Consider the following 22,263-nt stretch of genomic DNA (forward strand, 5'->3'; position numbering starts at 1 on the left):
CCCACACACCACACACACCTGTCCCACACACACCACACACCTGTCCCACACACACCGCACACCTGTCCCACACACCGCACACCTGTCCCTCACACCACACACCTGTCCCACACACCACACACCTGTCCCACACACCACACACCTGTCCCACACACCACACACCTGTCCCACACACCACACACCTGTCCCACACACCACACACACCTGTCCCACACACACCACACACCTGTCCCACACACACCGCACACCTGTCCCTCACACCGCACACCTGTCCCACACACCACACACACCTGTCCCACACACACCACACACCTGTCCCACACACACCGCACACCTGTCCCTCACACCGCACACCTGTCCCTCACACCGCACACCTGTCCCTCACACCACACACCTGTCCCACACACCACACACCTGTCCCACACACCACACACCTGTCCCACACACCACACACCTGTCCCACACACCACACACCTGTCCCACACACCACACACACCTGTCCCACACACACCACACACCTGTCCCACACACACCGCACACCTGTCCCTCACACCGCACACCTGTCCCACACACCACACACACCTGTCCCACACACACCACACACCTGTCCCACACACACCGCACACCTGTCCCTCACACCGCACACCTGTCCCTCACACCGCACACCTGTCCCTCACACCACACACCTGTCCCTCACACCACACACCTGTCCCTCACACCACACACCTGTCCCACACACCACACACCTGTCCCACACACACCTGTCCCACACACCACACACCTGTCCCACACACCACACACCTGTCCCACACACCACACACCTGTCCCACACACCACACACACCTGTCCCACATACAGCTGTCCCACACACCACACACCTGTCCCACACACACACACACCTGTCCCACACACACCAGTTCCACACACACCACACACACCTGTCCCACACCACACACACCTGTCCCACACACAGCTGTCACACACACACCTGTCCCACACACACCACACACACCTGTCCCACACACCACACACCTGTCCCTCACACCACACACCTGTCCCACACACCACACACCTGTCCCACACACCACACACCTGTCCCACACACCACACACCTGTCCCTCACACACACACACACCTGTCCCACACACACCTGTCCCACACACACCACACACCTGTCCCTCACACCACACACCTGTCCCTCACACCACACACCTGTCCCACACACACCACACACCTGTCCCACACACCATACACCTGTCCCTCACACCACACACCTGTCCCACACACCACACACCTGTCCCACACACCACACACCACACACCTGTCCCACACACCACACACCTGTCCCACACACCACACACCTGTCCCTCACACACACACACCTGTCCCACACACACCTGTCCCACATACAGCTGTCCCACACACACCTGTCCCACACACACCTGTCCCACACACACCACACACACTTGTCCCACACACACCACACACCTGTCCCACACACACCACACAGCTGTCCCACACACACCACACACCTGTCCCACACACCACACACCTGTCCCACACACACCACACACCTGTCCCACACACAGCTGTCCCACACACACCAGTTCCACACACACCTGTCCCACACACACCACACAGCTGTCCCACACACACCAGTTCCACACACACCTGTTCCACACACACCACACACACCTGTCCCACACACACACACACCTGTCCCACACACACCTGTCCCACACACCACACACCTGTCCCACACACACACACACCTGTCCCCCCCCACACACACACCTGTCCCACACACACACACCTGTCCCACACACACCTGTCCCACACACCACACACCTGTCCCACACACACCACACACCTGTCCCACACACAGCTATCCCACACACACCAGTTCCACACACACCACACACACCTGTCCCACACACCACACATACCTGTCCTACACACACCACACACACCTGTCCCACACACACACACACACACACACACACACACACACACACACACACACACCTGTCCCACACACACCACACACACCTGTCCCACACACCACACACCTTTCCCACACACACACACACACCTGTCCCCCACACACACACACCTGTCCCACACACACACACACCTGTCCCACACACCTGTCCCACACACACCTGTCTCACACACACCACACACACCTGTCCCACACACCACACACACCTGTCCCACACACCTGTCCCACACACACACACACCTGTCCCACACACCACACACCTGTCCACACAAACCACACACACCTGTCCCACACACACACACACCTGTCCCACACACACCTGTCCCCCACACACACACTCGAGGTTTATTCTGTTTTCCAACTGTACGCTGGTTAGGAATGAAATGGCTTGAGTGTATTCACACCTCGCAGTGCGTGAGGTAAACTAGACGCTATTGGCTGTTTGAAAAGGGGGAGGAGCCGTTCAGTTTGCCCCGCCTCCGCTTCCTGTCTCAGTGGAGATTACGTCTGCGCGCTCCACAGCACTTCAGCGGGGCTTTGAGCATGTGTGTATAGAGCAAGCCTGATGTGGCCTGACTCTGAGTTCGTGAGAAACACACTCCACCTCTGTCCATCACTCCTGAGGTCATCACTGGAAGAGGGTGTTTCTGCAGACCACTGGACTCTTCTGCAGATCTCCAGGGAACACAGTGATCTCACACACACACACGTCAGCGGGACAGATCACAGTCTGCTGTTCTGGGCAGTAGACAATCATAAAATAAAATAAAATACCTGAAATGGACCTTGAGATGAAGCTCGCTCTTGTCTAGAGGCTTTTGTTCTTCTAGAGTTGTGTCGGACAGAGACGTTATCACACTGATCCGAACAGCAGCGCGCGCCACAGCCCATGATGTCACCGCACTGACAAGTGTTACTCCAGCATGTGTTGTGTCCTTCGCATGAGAGTGTTTCTCCATCTGGTCACACACACACTGATCTGGGTTCAGTCAGGACTCTGTGTTTGGGTGACACAGCACAGCTGACTCGATCCATCTGGTCACACACACACTGATCTGGGTTCAGTCAGGATGACACAGCACAGCTGACTCGATCTGTTCCTCAGAGAACCAGCGCCTGTCCCTCACGGCTCAACCGTTATATAACCCATCCAGGAGGAACGGTCTCGCGCTCTCTCTCTCTCTCTCTCTCTCTTATTCAACACGTGATTAACTCACCACTGCTAAACTGCATTCTGTATAGTATGAGTGTGTGTTTTATGAATGTAATAGGCCTATGTCACACTTCCTGCTTCCGGAACGCGAAGTAGGGATTCAGAACTTCCGGTCAACAGTATTTCTCCATAAGGATTTAGATTATCAGCCATAATGTCTAAAGCATCCGAGGTAGACTGACCAGGAGCTATGAGGTTGTGAAACGAAGGTTTTTGCTCCTGTAGAAGCTATAAGTTCGTATGAAATCAACCTTGTTTTAAGAAAAACATGTTTTATGTGCAATCTTATGAAAAAAAAAACTACACTACCCACAATCCTAAGCGTAGCAGCAACGTCTGCTGATTGGTCCAACTCGCTGTTACCATAGAAACGTTTACCTAACTGGCGAACGGCCCGCCGCTGTTGCTGTAGTGCACCGGGTTGCTCTGCGTCAGGACGTAGACAGCCATACCTCAGCTTTCACGCTTTCCCACTTGAGAGTTTTCATTTACCATCCGAACCACATCGTCATATGTGACTTCAGGCAGGTTGCGGAGAGATTTGGTCCAGCGGTATCTATCGACTCCGCCATTGTAAAGAGCTAACCGGAAGAGCCGTATCCCTACTAAAAGACGTACTTCCGGTCTTCAATTTGTTCGTGATTTGGCCTATCCAGACGTCCTACATTCACCATGCGTCATGTGACCAGCGTCAGTTATGGTGTCTCACTGTCATTGGTCAAGCCTCTCCCGTGGCCTCATGGGATAGTACAGTGCTCGCCTGTATTATAATATAGTACTGTGAATTCAGACACACTGTTTTCCGTCTGCTGTATAGTAGGGAAGTGTGTGATGTCGGACACAGCCTTATAGTGGGATTTGATTCATCAAGTGACTGGAATCTTTTATCTTTGTGTCTATTATGAGTCACTGAATCATTCACTCGGCAGATTCATTCAAAAACACTGAATGTCTTTTAGGAAAAAATACATTCAAAGGAGCCATTCATAACAGAAACTAGTCGATTTGCTCTTCATTACTAAACAATTAAACACATACTGTATATATAGTCACTTTTATCTGGACTCGTTCATCTTTGGTTTCACTTTCACAGACTTTCAGTTTGTTTTCATCAATCACGTTTCTTTGTCTGTGTTTCCCGCCACTCATCTGTTGCTATGGTCACTCGTCTGTTGCTATGGTCAGTTTTCTGTTGCTATGGTCACTCGTCTGTTGCTATGGTCACTTTTCTGTTGCTATGGTCACTCATCTGTTGCTATGGTCACTTTTCTGTTGCTATGGTCACTCATCTGTTGCTATGGTCACTCGACTGTTGCTATGGTCACTCGACTGTTGCTATGGTCACTAATCTGTTGCTATGGTCATTATTCATCCACTGCAGCTGCACATCATTCAGTTTGTTTAGTTCATTTAGTTTGTTTGTCATGATTCTGCCTTCCTGTCTGATTTTCCTTGGTCTTGAGGCAGGATCATGACAGGCCCATGTTTTATGTGCAAGCACATGGCCTTTTGTTTGGGCCATGTGCTTGTGTTGTCTCGTTCTCTTGCCCCGCCCCCTTGTTATCCTCGTTTAGTCATCATTGCTTTACCCTTGTCACCTGTTTCCCTCATTAGTTTCTCCCTATTTAATCCCCTTGTGTTTGCTGTCTTGTGTCGGTTCATTGCCATACTTTATGTGATTCTCAGTGTGTGTAAACCTTCCTGTGAGTACCCTGTAAAGAACTCTGTCTTGTAAAGTCCTGATCTTGTAGCTGTTGTTAGTTTATTGTCTAGTAATCAGTTTAATCTTAGTCTAGTGTAGTTTGTCTTTGTTTTTGCCCACCAGCCTTGTTTTGCCCCATCGTGGGTTTTGTTTTCCCTGTTTTGTCTTAATAAATCTGTGTGTATTGCATACCGTCTGCGATTGGGTTCATCTCTCCAATAACCACATAACAGAATGAACCGACCAATACTGAACCCAGCAGACAGTATGTCCTTTCCTGCCAAGCGACAATCTTTTGAAGGGACCCGGTTGGTCGTGTTTCGCGGGATCCGTGGAGGCCGCAGTAGAGGAGGTGATCGAGAGGGTTCTACAAGGTCTTCTTCCGCTTCGCTACCTGTGATCCCAGAGGGTCGCGTCCTGGCCGTTGTTGCCCATGGTGATAAGGCTGGTTCCACTTCTCCTGAGGCCCCTTCTGCTCCCATTGTTCTCCATGGTAAACGAGGGAGACGAGTTTCCTGGGATTCCCCGTCTGAGTCTTCCTCGACCGAGTCAGCGCTGCCCGAGAACGCCATCCCTGCTCCTGTTACGGTTCCAGCTGAACATCTCCAACTGGTCGCTAGTCCAGTTACAGATTCGGCTTCGCGTTCAAGGAGAAAGAAGAGGAGAAAGGGAGCCTCTCGCTCTTCATCTCTAGCTGTCGCAAGCGCTGTTCCAGAGCCCGCTCCTGCAAGCGCTGTTCCAGAGCCCGCTCCTGCAAGCGCTGTTCCAGAGCCCGCTCCTGCAAGCGCTGTTCCAGAGCCCGCTCCTGCAAGCGCTGTTCCAGAGCCCGCTCCTGCAAGCGCTGTTCCAGAGCCCGCTCCTGCAAGCGCTGTTCCAGAGCCCGCTCCTGCAAGCGCTGTTCCAGAGCCCGCTCCTGCAAGCGCTGTTCCAGAGCCCGCTCCTGCAAGCGCTGTTCCAGAGCCCGCTCCTGCAAGCGCTGTTCCAGAGCCCGCTCCTGCAAGCGCTGTTCCAGAGCCCGCTCCTGCAAGCGCTGTTCCAGAGCCCGCTCCTGCAAGCGCTGTTCCAGAGCCCGCTCCTGCAAGCGCTGTTCCAGAGCCCGCTCCTGCAAGCGCTGTTCCAGAGCCCGCTCCTGCAAGCGCTGTTCCAGAGCCCGCTCCTGCAAGCGCTGTTCCAGAGCCCGCTCCTGCAAGCGCTGTTCCAGAGCCCGCTCCTGCAAGCGCTGTTCCAGAGCCCGCTCCTGCAAGCGCTGTTCCCGAGTCTGCAGTCGTAAGCGCTGCAGAGAGAGCAGCGGCTGATTCAGCTGCTGAAGCTGTCTTACAGTCGGTTTCTGCTTCGCAAGAGATGCCTGTCCTCGTCGCTGCCGAGACAATGTCTGAGTACTTGAAACGTCTGGTACAAATTCTGGAAGTCCCCGTCATGTCTTGTCCTGAGTCTAGGGGCGCCGCCGTGAGCGCCGCACCCCAGCCGGCTGCCGTGAGCGCCGCACCCCAGCCGGCTGCCGTGAGCGCCGCACCCCAGCCGTGAGCGCCGCACCCCAGTTGGCTGCTGACGACGATCTCCCCGATTCTGTGATGGGGAGCATTAATTCTGAACCGTCTTTGGGGAGCTCTGTTTTCGTTTCTGTTCCATCGTCACCCGCAGTATCCCCTGTCTTATCTCCTGGTGTGTCGCCTCCTGTGTCCCCCATCAAGAGTCCTGTCCTGCCACCTTCTGTTTCTGTTCATGTGTCAGATTCCACCCCTGTCAGACTGCCTAGTGTTTTCCCTAGCACCCCTGTGAGTTCCCAGCCTCGGACTGTTTCCCCCAAGTCATCCCCTCGTGTGTCCCCATCCATGTCTGCCCGGACCCCTCGCCGTCAGCCCTCGTCCTGTCCACCCAAGACCCCTAGTCCGCCTGTTCACCCTGGACTGCCCCCCAAGGACTTTGTGTTTCCTCCACCTCCTCTGCCCTGTTTATTGTTTTTAATTTTTCACCCCAACCCTGTTATTGTTTATTCATGTTTGCCGTTGTTGGTTTTTGTCATGTTTTGTTGGTTTGTGTCCATGTCTCAGTCCGTCATGTCACGTGTTTAGTTTTCCCTTGGGGAGCGTCTGGAAGCCGCTCCTTAAGGGAGGGGTTCTGTCATGATTCTGCCTTCTTGTCTCTGATTTTTCCCTGGTCTTGAGGCAGGATCATGACAGGCCCATGTTTTATGTGCAAGCACATGGCCTTTTGTTTGGGCCATGTGCTTGTGTTGTCTCGTTCTCTTGCCCCGCCCCCTTGTTATCCTCGTTTAGTCATCATTGCTTTACCCTTGTCACCTGTTTCCCTCATTAGTTTCTCCCTATTTAATCCCCTTGTGTTTGCTGTCTTGTGTCGGTTCATTGCCATACTTTATGTGATTCTCAGTGTGTGTAAACCTTCCTGTGAGTACCCTGTAAAGAACTCTGTCTTGTAAAGTCCTGATCTTGTAGCTGTTGTTAGTTTATTGTCTAGTAATCAGTTTAATCTTAGTCTAGTGTAGTTTGTCTTTGTTTTTGCCCACCAGCCTTGTTTTGCCCCATCGTGGGTTTTGTTTTCCCTGTTTTGTCTTAATAAATCTGTGTGTATTGCATACCGTCTGCGATTGGGTTCATCTCTCCTACAACCACATAACATTGTTACCTGTGTCTTTAGTTTCTCTGTGGTCAGTCTTCAGTTGTGGGATGATGTTCATGTATACTCGTGTGTGTGTGTATGTATTCTGTTACGCCTTATGGATTAAATCTCGTTTATATTTTGATTCTGCCTTCATCTGTCTTCATCTTCATCTAGTAACACACACACAAACACACACACACATATATATACATACATACCCTCATGCCGTTCCACACCCGTATTTTTTTGGGTAGCTTTTATTTGATTTATTTGATTACTGATTACCATTTACTTATGGATTTTTTTAATAACATTTTATATTTGTATTGTATATTTGAATGCACTTCACGTTTATTAATGCTTTTCTTTTGTATTGTATTTCTCTTTTTCATTTTTCCTTATTTTTGTGAAGCGCTTTGAGATGTAACTTTTAAAGGGTCTATAGAAAATAAAGTTGATTATTATCAGTACCTTTCGTTCATCTTCGAAAAACACGTGAAGAAACTTTACATGAAGTCTGAGAGATTGACAGTCTCCCTCCATTGACAGTCCATACAACTTCCTCTGTGTGTCTTCAAAAAGTTCTTAAAGAGATTGTAAAACTAATTCATATGATTTGAGCGGTTTAGTCCAACTTTTCTGAAGAGATTCGATCTTTATATGACTGAAGGCTTTTATTCACATATAAACATTGACCAGCGAATATAAACAGAAGCTCAACTGAACAACCCTCATTGGCTGAAGCTCAATCTCATACTAAACATGTTTGTTTCTGTTCACAGTCAAAACCCCTCGTGTAGAGACCTCAGATTTCAAACCCGTGATGTTGTTGTGTGTGTGTGTGTGTGTGTGTGTGTCAGGAAGCAGAGGAGTTGGCCAGCCCGAAGCGCAGCGTCAGGGACAGCGGTTACATCGACTGCTGTGAGTCGGAGCGCAGCAACTCTCTCTCCCCGCCGAGACACACGCGAGACGACTCGTTCGACAGCCTGGACTCCATCGGCTCGCGCTCCCGCCACACCCCCTCGCCCGACGGCCTGCTCGCCCCCGGCTGCAGCGATGGTAAGCCTCACGCTCACACACACACACACTCACACACACCCCCTCGCCCGACGGCCTGCTCGCCCCCGGCTGCAGCGATGGTAAGCCTCACGCTCACACACACACACACACACACTCACACACACCCCCTCGCCCGACGGCCTGCTCGCCCCCAGCTGCAGCGATGGTATGCCTCACACTCACACACACACACACCCCCTCGCCCGACGGCCTGCTCGCCCCCGGCTGCAGCGATGGTAAGCCTCACACTCACACACACTCACACACGCTCACACACACCCCCTCGCCCGACGGCCTGCTCGCCCCTGGCTGCAGCGATGGTAAGCCTCACGCTCACACACACACACACACCCCCTCGCCCGACGGCCTGCTCGCCCCTGGCTGCAGCGATGGTAAGCCTCACGCTCACACACGCTCACACACACACACCCCCTCGCCCGACGGCCTGCTCGCCCCCAGCTGCAGCGATGGTAAGCCTCACACTCACACACACACGCTCACACACACACACCCCCTCGCCCGACGGCCTGCTCGCCCCCGGCTGCAGCGATGGTAAGCCTCACGCTCACACACACACACACACACCCCCTCGCCCGACGGCCTGCTCGCCCCCGGCTGCAGCGATGGTAAGCCTCACACACACACACACACACACACACACACGCTCACACACTCACGCTCACACACACACACCCCCTCGCCCGACGGCCTGCTCGCCCCCGGCTGCAGCGATGGTAAGCCTCACGCTCACACACACCCTCGCCCGACGGCCTGCTCGCCCCCAGCTGCAGCGATGGTAAGCCTCACGCTCACACACTCACACACACACACACACACACCCCCTCGCCCGACGGCCTGCTCGCCCCCGGCTGCAGCGATGGTAAGCCTCACGCTCACACACACACACCCCCTCGCCCGACGGCCTGCTCGCCCCCAGCTGCAGCGATGGTAAGCCTCACACTCACACACACACGCTCACACACACACACCCTCGCCCGACGGCCTGCTCGCCCCCGGCTGCAGCGATGGTAAGCCTCACGCTCACACACACACACACCCTCGCCCGACGGCCTGCTCGCCCCCGGCTGCAGCGATGGTAAGCCTCACGCCAGTGGCTAATCTATGGTTTAAATGTCCACCAGTGAAGGTCCTGCAGTATCAGGGCTGTGTGAAAGCAGCAGCTGTTCCTCGAATCCTCAGCTCGATAGAAAGATCAGCTGACCCGATGTTGAGCCCTGTCCCCTTCTTGACTCTTCCCGATCCAGCCTTGTTACGCCATACAATGTGCAAGAAATGTGGAGTATTTTAGAACAGTCAGTATTTGTCTACTTTTCATACACTTTTTACATGGCTGATGAAAAATGTCAGAGAGGGTGTGATGGGCTTATTTTTATTATTTAAAATGATTGCTAACACTTTACATCTGTTGCACACGCAGCTCAACCTTTGTGAAGTGATGCCAGGGCTTTATTTGTGCAAAAAAAACTACATGATTTACTAGTTTATTCACAAAATATTACAAAATAATAGGTTAAACCACTGATGTCACATGGATAACTGTAATGTTGTCTTTACTGCCGTTCTGGGGCTTGACAGTGGTAGTTGCGTAGCTTGTCAATGGAGGGACAGAAAGCTCTCAGATTTCATTAGATATATCATATTTCATATCAGATGAACGAAAGTCTCACGGGTTTGGAGCGACACAACATAATTGATAAATAATGCCTCTCAATCTCTTCGTGTGGTCCACTAGAAGTGTGTTTGTGTCTACAGAGACCTGTGCCTGTATTTCCACATGTTCTTCTTCTCTCTCTGTTCTCGGGATGTTTCGGGCCGTTTGTCAGCTGGTGTGTCTCTGTCACAGGCTTCATCGTCTGCTTCTCAAGCTCCGCTATGGTGTCGAAAACAATCCGCTCATGTTGCTATTGCCTTTGTTGAACGCTGTAACTCCAGTCAGATTATAAGGCATTATAATAATGTTTTTAGGAAAATAGATAATTATTAACTAGCTAGACTAGATGGCTAAACTCTCTCAAAAATTACAGCTAGCCATCTAAATATTAGCGCAACTGTTCTTTCAATGAGCTTTTTTGCTAATATTTTGTTTCATGCATAAATAGCATTTTTGTGTATAATGCTATTTATGCATGAAACTAAATATTAGCAAATTAGCTCATCGCTCATCTTCCGTTTTGTGAGTCGGTTGAGCTGCGTGTGCAACTGATGTGATGTCAGGGTGGGGGCGTGGCTTATGGCTGTGCTCCGCCCACAGGGGAGGAGCCACGTTTGAAAACAGATCAATCTGGTTTTAAAGTGAACTCTATGTAATGCTTTATTCATATGTGTGATTGACCAAGGCTGATACTGCGCTTCACACAGATGTGTGTGTGTGTGTGTGTGTGTGTGTGTGTGTGTGTGTGTGTGTGTGTGTGTGTGTGTGTGTGTGTGTGTGTGTGTGTGTGTGTGTGTGTGTGTGTGACATCATGTGGTTTGATCCGTGTGGTTTCAGTGGGCTCTGCAGAAAGTGTTTCTGTTGATCAGGGTGCCGTCACCATGGTTACAGACTTAATAGAGCCTTTCCTAATAAAATAGAGAGAGAGAATCTGGAGAGAAGGAGAACATCATATCATTGTTGCACTTAATATATATATATATATATATATATATATATATATATATATATATATATATATATATATATATATATATATATATATATATCAGGATAATAAAAGGAAAAAGAGATTGAGGTTCAAGACCCAAAATAAATTTCAATAGTTTCATTTTCTCATTCGACTCAAACCATGTTCATCCATTGTGCAAATGAACCCTCGTTTAGTGTAGTGTGGGTCCTGTTTCTGTGGCTTTATGTCATTTTGGTCTTGGTTTTTGAGGATGTCACACAGCCTGTCCACGCTGACAAAATACAGGACAGTAGAGTTTCATTGGATGTACAGTCTTTGACATAAACAACAAAAGATATAGAAAGTGTTCCTCCATTTTAAAAGTCGCTTTAAAAGCCTGTTTATTCTGCTATCTTAACTACTGTATGCTCAACTAAAGAGGTTCGTTCGCTGCACTGTGTTATTTGCATATCAGGACAGACGCTCAGCCCAGTGTTATCCTTCATATGCAAACACACATGCAAATCAACACACACACACACACACACACACACACACACACACACACACACACACACACACACACACACACACACACACACACACACACACACACACACACACACACACACACACACACACACACACACACACACACAGAGAGAGCAGTAATGTTTTAAACATCCTCATATAATCAGAGTCTACTGCACCCGTGGGTTGAGTAAAAGTGGAAGTTTTAAACACTTAAGTCATACTTGGAACAGCCTGAGAATAAACAGGAAAACACAAACGCATTTCTCCAGTCGAAACCCTTTATTTTATCTACATTTTCCCACAAATCCATCTCTGTCCCTAGAGCTCCTAGAAAAGATTCAGTATTAGATTGTACTTTTCTGAGACATTGGGAGTGAGACTAGTATCCCAGAATGCAGTGCTCAGTAATGGGGCGACCATGGGTTTGACAGCAGAGGACTGGTCCGTTCAGTAAATCCTTCTGTCAGGATCACTACTGTCAAAGATGATTGACCATTAGCAAACAGTTACTGACGGAAAAGAGCAGTGACAAACCCTCTCAGGGTAAACAGAACACAACAAACATTCATGTAGGACAGATATCATTAATGTTGTTAATGTAACTACACAATTCAAGAGAAATGACAGGTGACTGACGACAGGTGGAGCTGGGGATGGAGGAGGGTAATAATCTCCTGAGCTCCTGATAATCCTGAGTGGACTAACACACAACACACACGACTAACACACAACACACACGACTAACAAGTCCTGCCAGAACTGACCATATCTGCTTGATATCTTCAAGACTGAGCTTGTCATTCTTGTGTTGGCAAAAATAAAGATTTTAGGGCTTAGTATCGCCAACGATCTCGTGATATAATACATGATATGATACACGTCATGTTTCAACTGTTTTAAACTGCACCAGATGCCCCTCATCTTCCATAGCGCAGGGAAACAGATAGTGCCGCCAATAGTTAGGCCAATGCTGTGAGTTTGAGCTTAGTCATAGTCTCTGCACATTAAACTGGGATAAGAGAAAGTACTTAAACATCCCAGAATTGGCCTAACACATGTGGAGGAGCTTAGACGAGTCTCAAAGTATGCATTCGCTGCTATTTGTTCCTTGTTTTCTTTGTTAGCGTGACATTAAATACAGGAAAAAAGCTTTATGCTGTAATACTAATGTACAAGATGTTACATTACGGAGCGTCTGCAACTCTTCTTCATGTGAAGTCTATAGCGCTCTCAAAGCATATGAAGAGCATTTTTGCATATGTTGAGTTTTTAAGTATTTACCAAAGATGTGACAGATCTATAAATGGCTCTGGGGGATATTTATGTGAGGGCTTGAAGTACACATGGAGATGCAATTATAGCTCGCTCGTATAAAGGTATTTTATAATGTCACTCTCCTCATAAGTTGATTTCTGCAGGATATACCAAGAGTGGCTAACATTTTAATAAGACATCTATAAAAACTTTACTACTTTTGTTAACAGAATGCACATAGCATGTGAATAAATCCTTCTGGTCAAAATACTCTTTTTGTTGGGCAGTTTTTCAGTCATATTGTGTGTGAAGTGTCAGCTGTGGAAAGTGTGGCTGTTTTCACACTAGGTCCAGTTACTAGGCCTGAACCCGAAACTGATTGTGCTGGAGTTCACAGACTCCAGCAGTGTTACTTTACTATCACTGATTTTATAGTGTACCTTTAATAATGTACTCTAAAAATGTCAAAAAAGGCATAAACTGAAAAAAAAAAATTATATGTACATTATTTATTTATATATATATATATATACTTTTTTTTTTTTTTCGGATCAGTTTATGCCTTTTTTTAGAGTACATTATTAAAGGGTTAGTTCACCCAAAAATGAAAATTATGTCATTAATGACTCTCCCTCATGTCGTTCCAAGCCCGTAAGACCTCTGTTCATCTTCGCAACACAGTTTAAGATATTTTAGATTTAGTCCGAGAGCTTTCTGTCCCTCCATTGAAAATGTATGTACGGTATACTGTCCATGTCCAGAAAGGCAATAAAGACATCATCAGAGTAGTCCATGTGACATCAGTGGGTTAGTTAGAACTTTTTGAAGCATCGAAAATACATTTTGGTCCAAAAATATCAAAAACTACGACTTTATTCAGCATTGTATTCTCTTCCGGGTCTGTTGTCAATCCGCGTTCACGACTCCGCAGTGACGCTGCTGACATTAAAAATATATAAAAAAAATATAGTAATACCAAAATACAAACAATCTAGAATAGATTAAATACAGCGTGCGTTTCCCTCAGACTGTAAACAAAGCTCGGCGCACCAGATAACACGTCAGCAGATAACACTGCGGAGTCGTGAACGCGGATTGACAACAGATCCGGAAGAGAATACAATGCTGAATAAAGTCGTAGTTTTTGATATTTTTGGACCAAAATGTATTTTCGATGAATGGAGAAAAGAGAACGAGACAGAGCTCGTAATAAAACAAGAATCGTAGGAGATTTGCTGAGGGGTTTGAAATTATGTAACAGTGACGCAGAGATGATGTTGTTTTATTGAACAAATAAACTGTCATATGTGTCTCTAACAGAGTTCACTGTAATTACCGATCAGTTAATTATGGTTGCTGTAGTTTATTCTCAATGAAGTATCGTGTCTATTAATGGGTAAAGCTACAGTAACGTCTTCAGCTAGTCAGCTTGAGATCCTTTCAACTAAACTGGTTACATCTCTTCAGTAGTGAATGTTTTATGAGCAATAGGATAATCATATCCATCCACACAGAGCCGAAGCACAACCAATACAATGTTCTTCCACAAAATGCATGCAGTTTTTTTTTAACCGCTAGAGGGCCGAAAATTACAGTGTACCTTTAAAAACAGCATATACAAAAACAGTTAGTTTTTGTCCAATAGAAGCCTTCATAAAGGGACACTTGAAATATAATGTTTACCCAAAGCATGAATGGACGGCCTGACCCTCTGCTGTCCTGCTCCTCTATCAGACTGCATCTGTCCACACAGAGATTAGATGACTAGCTGAGTAGTGTCGACTGCTGCTGAAAGTCTTCTGCTGCTTTTGCTCTGCTTTGCTGTCTCATGAGGCAAATATTAACAAACAATCAACATTGCTTTTATAGCTGCTCTGTACTGCTCTACATTTTATATTTCTTTTAAAGACTTTTAGGAGAAGCGTCTGCGATAAAATTGTTGGGAAAAGCCTTACGCCTGTGAAAGTCTCCTTTCCCTGCAGTTCCATCATGTGTCCGCGGAGATTACAGGATGCCTACAGTATGTGTTTACTGCTTGTGTCACGAGTTGTGTGTGTGACATGCACCATCAGTCATCATCTTGACTGGTGTGTGTTTAACGCTGAGCCACAGAAGCTGGCGAACAGACATGTGCAGAGCAGCTGGCCTGGCAATGTGGAGTGGAAGGTCAATGTTGATCCAGGTGCTCCTCAAAACAGCTTTTAACTCCGGCAAATCAGCTTTATGAAGACTAAAGGACTTCGAGACAGTAATCTACTTAAACATCAGGTCCTCAAAATGTTCTGCATCTGTCCTCTCAGATGCAGCCACAGGCTAAAGGGGTTTTATACAGCCGTTTGCTCACACTCCAGGGTGCTTGACATAATGTTTGGAGTGGCAGACGTTGGAAAGCCTCAGAGGCACCAACACCAAAGAATGTTCTCTGATCCTCTGTCAGAGCTGCTGACTCTACTGTAAGTTCACTTTTCTATTTGTATTGAACCACTGAAATCATTAAAACCACCAGCCTAATATCGGGTAGATCCCCTCGTGCCGCCAAAACAGCGCTGACCCGTCTAGGCATGGACTCTACAAGACCTCTGGACGTGTCCTCTGGTTTCTGCAGATCCTTTAAGACCTTCAGGTTGTGAGGTGGTGTTGGTCCAGCACATCCCACAGATCTGGGCAACACCTTGAACTCTTCATCATGTTCCTCCACCCGTTCCTGATCACTGTGTTCAGAGTGGCAGGAGCATTATCCTGCAGAAAGAGCCGCTTCCTCCAGTTGGACATGTTGTAGGAGCTTTGGGCGGTGGACGAGGGTCATCATGGTCTCTCAGAAAACAGCGATGAACTGTGTGTTCTGACATCTTTCTATCATGGAGTAGTAATAGTTACAGTCTCTGTTCTGTTCTTCGCTCCCCACTTACATCAGTGAACCTTGGGACCCTGATGCCAGTTCACCGGCTGTTTTTAGTTCATCCCTGACTAGATCTTTGGCATTTTCTGGTAAAAATGTGGGTTTCTTGTCTGTGCATTCAATGCCCGAAACCAAAGAAATACCAAAACCAAAGCTGAAAATTTTCATTTAGCCAAAAAACAAAATTAAAGTGTAAGTGTAAGAGTTATTTATGCTGTTCAGGATGTTCGAGATTGCTAAATCAGTCCAGTTATAGTACTTTAGCATTAGCCGCCTCACTATATTTCAGGCAAACATGCTTTACATATTGCTGTAGCCAGTCCTGTATTTGAGTCCGGTTACGGTTATGTTCACACACAGTTCAGATAATAATGGAGTGACAACCACATTCTATACCTGAACTCACACCTGTACACTTGCAGAACTCACAATCGTATTCTCAGAAAACCCGGACTGTGTGAACGGATGCGGACTGGATCACGCTCTGCGCTGCAAACGTGTGTCTACCATGTGTTGTGTTACAGTAACTTCCAGCGACAAAGATATGAGCTGTGTGTCGTCTGAAGGGTTAGGGTTAGATGTTTACATAGCACGAGCAAAACTCAACTCCCGTTTACTTGCTATTTTCATTATTTTGATGATTCGCTAAGAAGTGTGGTTATTTTTATGGCCATTCGTCACATACCCCAATGCACAGCACAAATGATGAACTCACATCCCGGTGTATTACTGCCCATTTACATCAAATGCAAAACACATTTCTATGGACGTGTTTCCACTGTAACTGGTTTTGCCTTAAAGGGTTAGTTCACCCAAAAATGAAAATTCTGTCAGTAATTACTCACCCTCATGTTGTTCCAACCGAGTAAGACTTTCGTTCATCTTCGGAACACAAATTAAGATATTTTTGATGAAATCTGAGAGCTGGATCACTCCTCCATAGGCTGCTATGTGACCGAAACTTGCTGGCCCAGAAAAGTTATTAAAGAGATCGTTAATATAGTCCAAGTAAGTACAGTGGCTCAATCTTAAGTTTATCAAGCGGCGAGAATACTTTTTGTGCGCAAAAACAAACAAAAATAACGACTTTATTCTACTATTCATTTTCTTCTCTCTGGGCCTCGTAGTGTTTTTGCGCTGCGCTTCTGTGTTACACGTCACCACATATCACACACGACAAGCTTCGGCCAATTGTGAGCCTACGTGGTGACCTGTAACACAGAAGCGCAGCGCAAAAACACTACGAGGCCCAGAGAGAAGGAAATGAATAGTGGAATAAAGTTGTTATTTTTGTTTGTTTTTGCGCACAAAAAGTATTCTCGCCGCTTGATAAACTTAAGATTAAGCCACTGTGCTCACTTGGACTATATTAACGATCTCTTTAATAACTTTTCTGGGCCAGCAAGTTTCAATCACTTAGAAGCCTATGGAGGAGTGATCCAGCACTCAGATTTCATCAAAAATATCTTAATTTGTGTTCCGAAGATGAACAAAGGTCTTACGGGGTTGGAACAACATGAGGGTGAGTAATTACTTACAGAATTTACATTTTTAGGTGAACTAACCCTTTCACTGTTGATGCGTTGTTCGCACTGTCTCTGGGTGAAGATACAGAGGATACAGAGCAGAGACTGTGCAGTGAGTTGTGTTGACAGAGTTCAGCAATTCAGAATGAAGGGAAAACTTCGGAATAATGTCACAAAGTTGTGTGAACAACACACTGCATCCGTGTACGTCCGAGAACATACACACTTTGGTTAGAGCGGTAATAATGCTATAATAGTTACTACGATTATGAGCTTAATCGCATTAGTTTGATCGAAGTATTCTGTTAACGTGAGGTAAAGATTAATCGCAATATTGCCAAAATCCCATTATAATCCCATTATGGGTGAGTATGTAAATGTAGTCACTGACATGGTCAAAATGAGTTAATTAAATGTCACTTTTTCGGTCAATAATTTCGGCACTCCAAAACCATTTCGGCCAAAACTGAAAATATTTTAAAGTTTTCGGTTGGCATCACTAGTAAAGTAAAGTAATCTGAAGAGGTTTTTCTTGCTTAGATTTTGACCAATAACATTTGGGGTAAGAGCTGAGCTAACACTAACACAGCTCTACCAGCGGATGACTGTAACACTGCCAGACTCTTCATTACTCCGCTCTGATTGTCCCGCTGCAGGCCGCGGCAGCGACTCGGAGAGCGACACCCCCCAGAGGAAGATGCCGGACGTGCGCAAGGACGACATGCTGGTGCGGAGAACGTCCTGCAGCGAGCCGCGGATCGCCCTTCCCTTCAACCAGTACCTGCCCAACAAGACTAACCAGGCCACATTCATGCCTGCGCCGATGCGCCGCCCGCGCGCAGACCGAGACGACAGCTGCAAAAGCTGGAGCAACACAACCTCACCTGTCGGAGGAGAGAGGCCTTTCAGGTAAGCCTGAGACTGGGATGTTGATAAAGTGGTTGATTTACCCGTAGGAGTGTTGTTTTCATTTGGACAATGACTCGCTCCTGAAATAAATATTCTGTTTGGGCTCCAAGAGTTTTTGAGACCCTTCCAGCGGACATGTGTAAAGAGTAAAGGGGAATAACTGCTGCGCTCAAGACGAGACTACTTTAGTGGCAGTCGGTCAAAGATCAGGCATTTGGTTTGATTCAAAAACCAGTTCTGAGAACAACTTTTGTCAGGGTTTCGCTTCTTTTTATCATTCTGAAACAAATCAGCACATCATTATTCTTTCTTACCATAGAAATGAGTGATGTCATGTTTGGCCTCAGTTCAAACTCTCTGTACCTGCACTGAAATCCCAATCCTCTGCGCTTTATAGATAATAAAACAAACATACAAATAAATAGATTAAGCAACCCTCATTTGCCGTCTTTCAGCTGCCAAGATATTTATGTTGTGTCGAGATGGTCTGTCTTCTCTCGAGACACTGTTTGCCAAACTCCACAAAGATCCTTTTACAGCTTGCACAAACAGCTAAAATCCACCTATTTGCATAAAACAGAATGAAAACTTCATTTGTAAGTCAATGGTAAAATCATGACAACTTAAAATCCCCCTGTAGTCAATAATTTAATCCCTTAAAACTCATCTTTGTTTATAGCTTGAATGTAACTCGACACCCTTTCCTCATTTAGTATGCGTGGTTCTGAATATGCAAATGAGCCCTGCCTCCACTCACTCACTCACTCAGCTCAGAGATCCACTGGTTGACGATCACACGTTGATCTGATTGGTTACAAGGTAGTTTGTGACGTCAGAAACACCAGCGATTTCAAAGCGTGTGTTTGAGACTGTCTTTGGTTCACTGCAGTTTTAAGGAGGAAATACTCAGCAATGCTGTCGACTTTGAATTTACACATGGATTGTCTTGAAGCAGATTAAAAACACCACATAGACATATAAACTACATTAAAAGCTGGATTTTCACCACAGGGGAACTATAGGGATGCAAGATATTATCATACTTCATCAGAATGACTGATAAAGGCCTAACATGTAAACATCGGCATCGCATTGCCGATAATGTTGGTTATGCATCTGCAGTCACTCACATGTCCTGAAGGAGTGCTAGAGATATGATTAAGAGTTTTATTTCTGTAGGGCACTGTAGACATATTTGATATACTAATAAAAGTAAAAGGAAAATACACATAAAACATTAAGATACTTGTGTTTCTGAATAAAGCAGCAATTAATGTCATAAAATCATGAATCTGATTTGATTTAAAGGGGGGGGTGAAATGCTATTTCATGCATACTGAGTTTTTTACACTGTTAAAGAGTTGGATTCCCATGCTAAACATGGACAAAGTTTCAAAAATTAAATTGTACGTTTGAAGGAGTATTTCTGTGCCAAAAATTGTCCTTCCGGTTTGTCACAAGTTTCGGAAAGTTTTTTTCGAGTATGGGCCTGTGTCACGTCAGATGGGGCGGAATTTCCTTATATGGGTCCTAAGGACACTTCTCCGGTAAGATCGCGGGCACGCGCGCACTCGTAGACCAGAGCAAGAGAGAGAAGAGAGCGAAAGCAGTACCTCATCAAAGCGCCCTGCTCGGCGTTTGGAAGTCAATATCACCAAAGAAGTGGGTTTTTGGTTGCCAGCGCAAGACAACCCTGCACAGATTCCCACAGAACCCAGTGCTAAGGGAGTGGATGGAGTTTGTTTTTTCAGAGACTGTTTGTTTTTGTGCAAGACTGTTTGTTCCCTGCATTTCGACGATGATTGTTTTATAAACAAAGCCCAGATCGACGGATTTGCAGATCGTCTAATGCTTAAGGATGGAGCAGTCACAATGAGAAAGGTTCGCGGTCGCAGGCGGTGAGTAAAACTGCTTCACATGTCTCTGTGTGTTGTTAGCTCGGTTACACAGCTTTAGCTCCGCCCACACGGCCCGCCTCCAGACGCTCGTTTTTTTCCGGAAAGACTCGGTACAGCCTATCTTTCTTTTATAAATATAATAAAACTAAAGACTTTTTGGAGATATGAAGGATACAATACTACTCTATAGGTACTCAAGATTAACATGAGATTGAGTGAAAATGAGCATTTCACCCCCCCTTTAAAGATCAGAAGCTATAGTTTTAAATAATTGTATACAACTGCATCTGTCTGAAAACAAATCAGCAGTGATTGATTTTATTATTATAGCTTCTAATTTTTAAATGTACTCTCATTATAAAAATAACTTTAATAATGTTTTAGTTCTCAAAACTAATGGCTCAGTGAGTTTTCTCAAAACTAGCCGAAATGAAAAATATTTCTTTTGAATCCCTGCACGGGAGAGAAAATATATCGGTATCGGGCAAAATGAGATATCGGCAAAAATACAATATCGCGCATCCCTAGGTGTTTTTTTTTTCCTGTTTTATTTGTTTGCATTGATTTTGCAGTGCAGATGTTTGAGAGGGTGGCTGATTTGATCCAGATGTGAGCATTTATTGACTCAGAGCTTCAGACTGTTCTGCTGTGATCCAGAACAACCATCAGACTGACAGGATCAACACACACACTCCAACATATACTCAAATGCTTATTCACACCAGCTGAAAAAACATCATGCTAATGTATCAATGATAATCTCCTGTAATTGTGTATTCTGTGTAATATGTGTGAGTGTTTTCAGTGCGGTTTATATCTGTGTCCTTATTTACCATTTATGTTTGGAATGGCATACTAAGATGCTCGTGTTTCTGTAGTATGCAGTTCATATACTGACTGCAGCATGTGAATATATTCTGCATGCATAAAATACCCAAACAATGTGCGAGTACTGTATTCCTCAATGACCCGTTTTACCTTTCCATTTAAAGTGTGGTGATGTTTAACATCAACTGCACAGTATTTACAGCTTATTGACTCTGATTTCATGGTGTATATTGCTGATAAATATTTTATGGCCCAAAAAACGATAAATGGACAGTATTAAAAATGAAACTTTTGTGCTACAGTGTTATTATGTAATTATATGTTGATATATGTTAAAGGCTAAATCAAGGTTTTATAAAATATAAACAGAACACAGAAGAATATTTGTCAGGATACAGTAAAACAAACTAGATCCCTGCCACTGTATATTGTCACGAAGTGGAAAACACACACAATGTAAATGTTTTTCTCTTCTTTTCGTCCCTCCTCTCTGTTGTATAACACTTTCCTCTTCCATCCACCTCTCCTGTCATGGCATGTTCCTGGTTTGACGGTGTGTGTGTGTGTGTGTGTGTGTGTGCCGTTGTCCTGCTCATGTGTGTTGTTTCTGTGGGTGTGTCACTGTTGTTGTGTGATGTAGTGTTAGTGAAACCCTTTGGTTAGAAGTGTCCTGTGTGGTAACAGGAAGTGATGTTCACTGTGTGGAGTCTCAGACAGAGAGTGACTGTGAACAGCAGAGCGACTCTTCCTCTAAAGACCCCGTGTCCATGAATCCACAACTCAGTGACCCTCAGATCAGATCCCCCCTCCACCCCTCTGTACACCCTCTCGATCACGAGCAGAGCCAATCAGAGGAGAGAGACCGACGGGACGCTTTCTGCCAAACTCCTCCAAAGCCCCCGGATCCCCTTCAGAACGACTCGTTGGCGTCGATTAATCAGACGGCAGGAAATGACATCAGGTGCCCAGCGACCCTTCACCAAACACTCATGATCACGCATACATCTATCTATCTATCTATCTATCTATCTATCTATCTATCTATCTATCTATCTATCTATCTATCTATCTATCTATCTATCTATCTATCTATCCACCCCACCCATCCATCCACCCATCCATCCATCCATCCACCCACCCCACCCATCCATCCATCCACCCACCCATCCCTCCATCCATCCACCCATCCATCCATC

The 22,263-nt window shown here is 46.2% G+C and overlaps 1 protein-coding gene across 12 annotated transcripts in view; it reads left to right on the top strand.

Moving 5' to 3' along the window:
• Positions 1-22,263, top strand: part of limch1b (LIM and calponin homology domains 1b) — a 153,131-nt gene that overhangs the window by 83,224 nt on the left and 47,644 nt on the right. For all 12 annotated transcript variants that reach the window (XR_014031338.1, XR_014031339.1, XM_081382436.1 and 9 more), the window contains 2 exons: positions 8,397-8,595; positions 18,089-18,341. Coding sequence is in view for 10 of the 12 variants with exons in the window: in XM_081382436.1 (XP_081238562.1) it covers positions 8,397-8,595; positions 18,089-18,341 (452 nt within the window). In the remaining 2 variants the exon portion in view is untranslated. The remainder of the gene's footprint in view (positions 1-8,396; positions 8,596-18,088; positions 18,342-22,263) is intronic.

Source organism: Scardinius erythrophthalmus (assembly GCF_964197995.2).
Source record: "Scardinius erythrophthalmus genome assembly, chromosome: 13".
Taxonomy (NCBI): Eukaryota; Metazoa; Chordata; class Actinopteri; order Cypriniformes; family Leuciscidae; genus Scardinius; species Scardinius erythrophthalmus.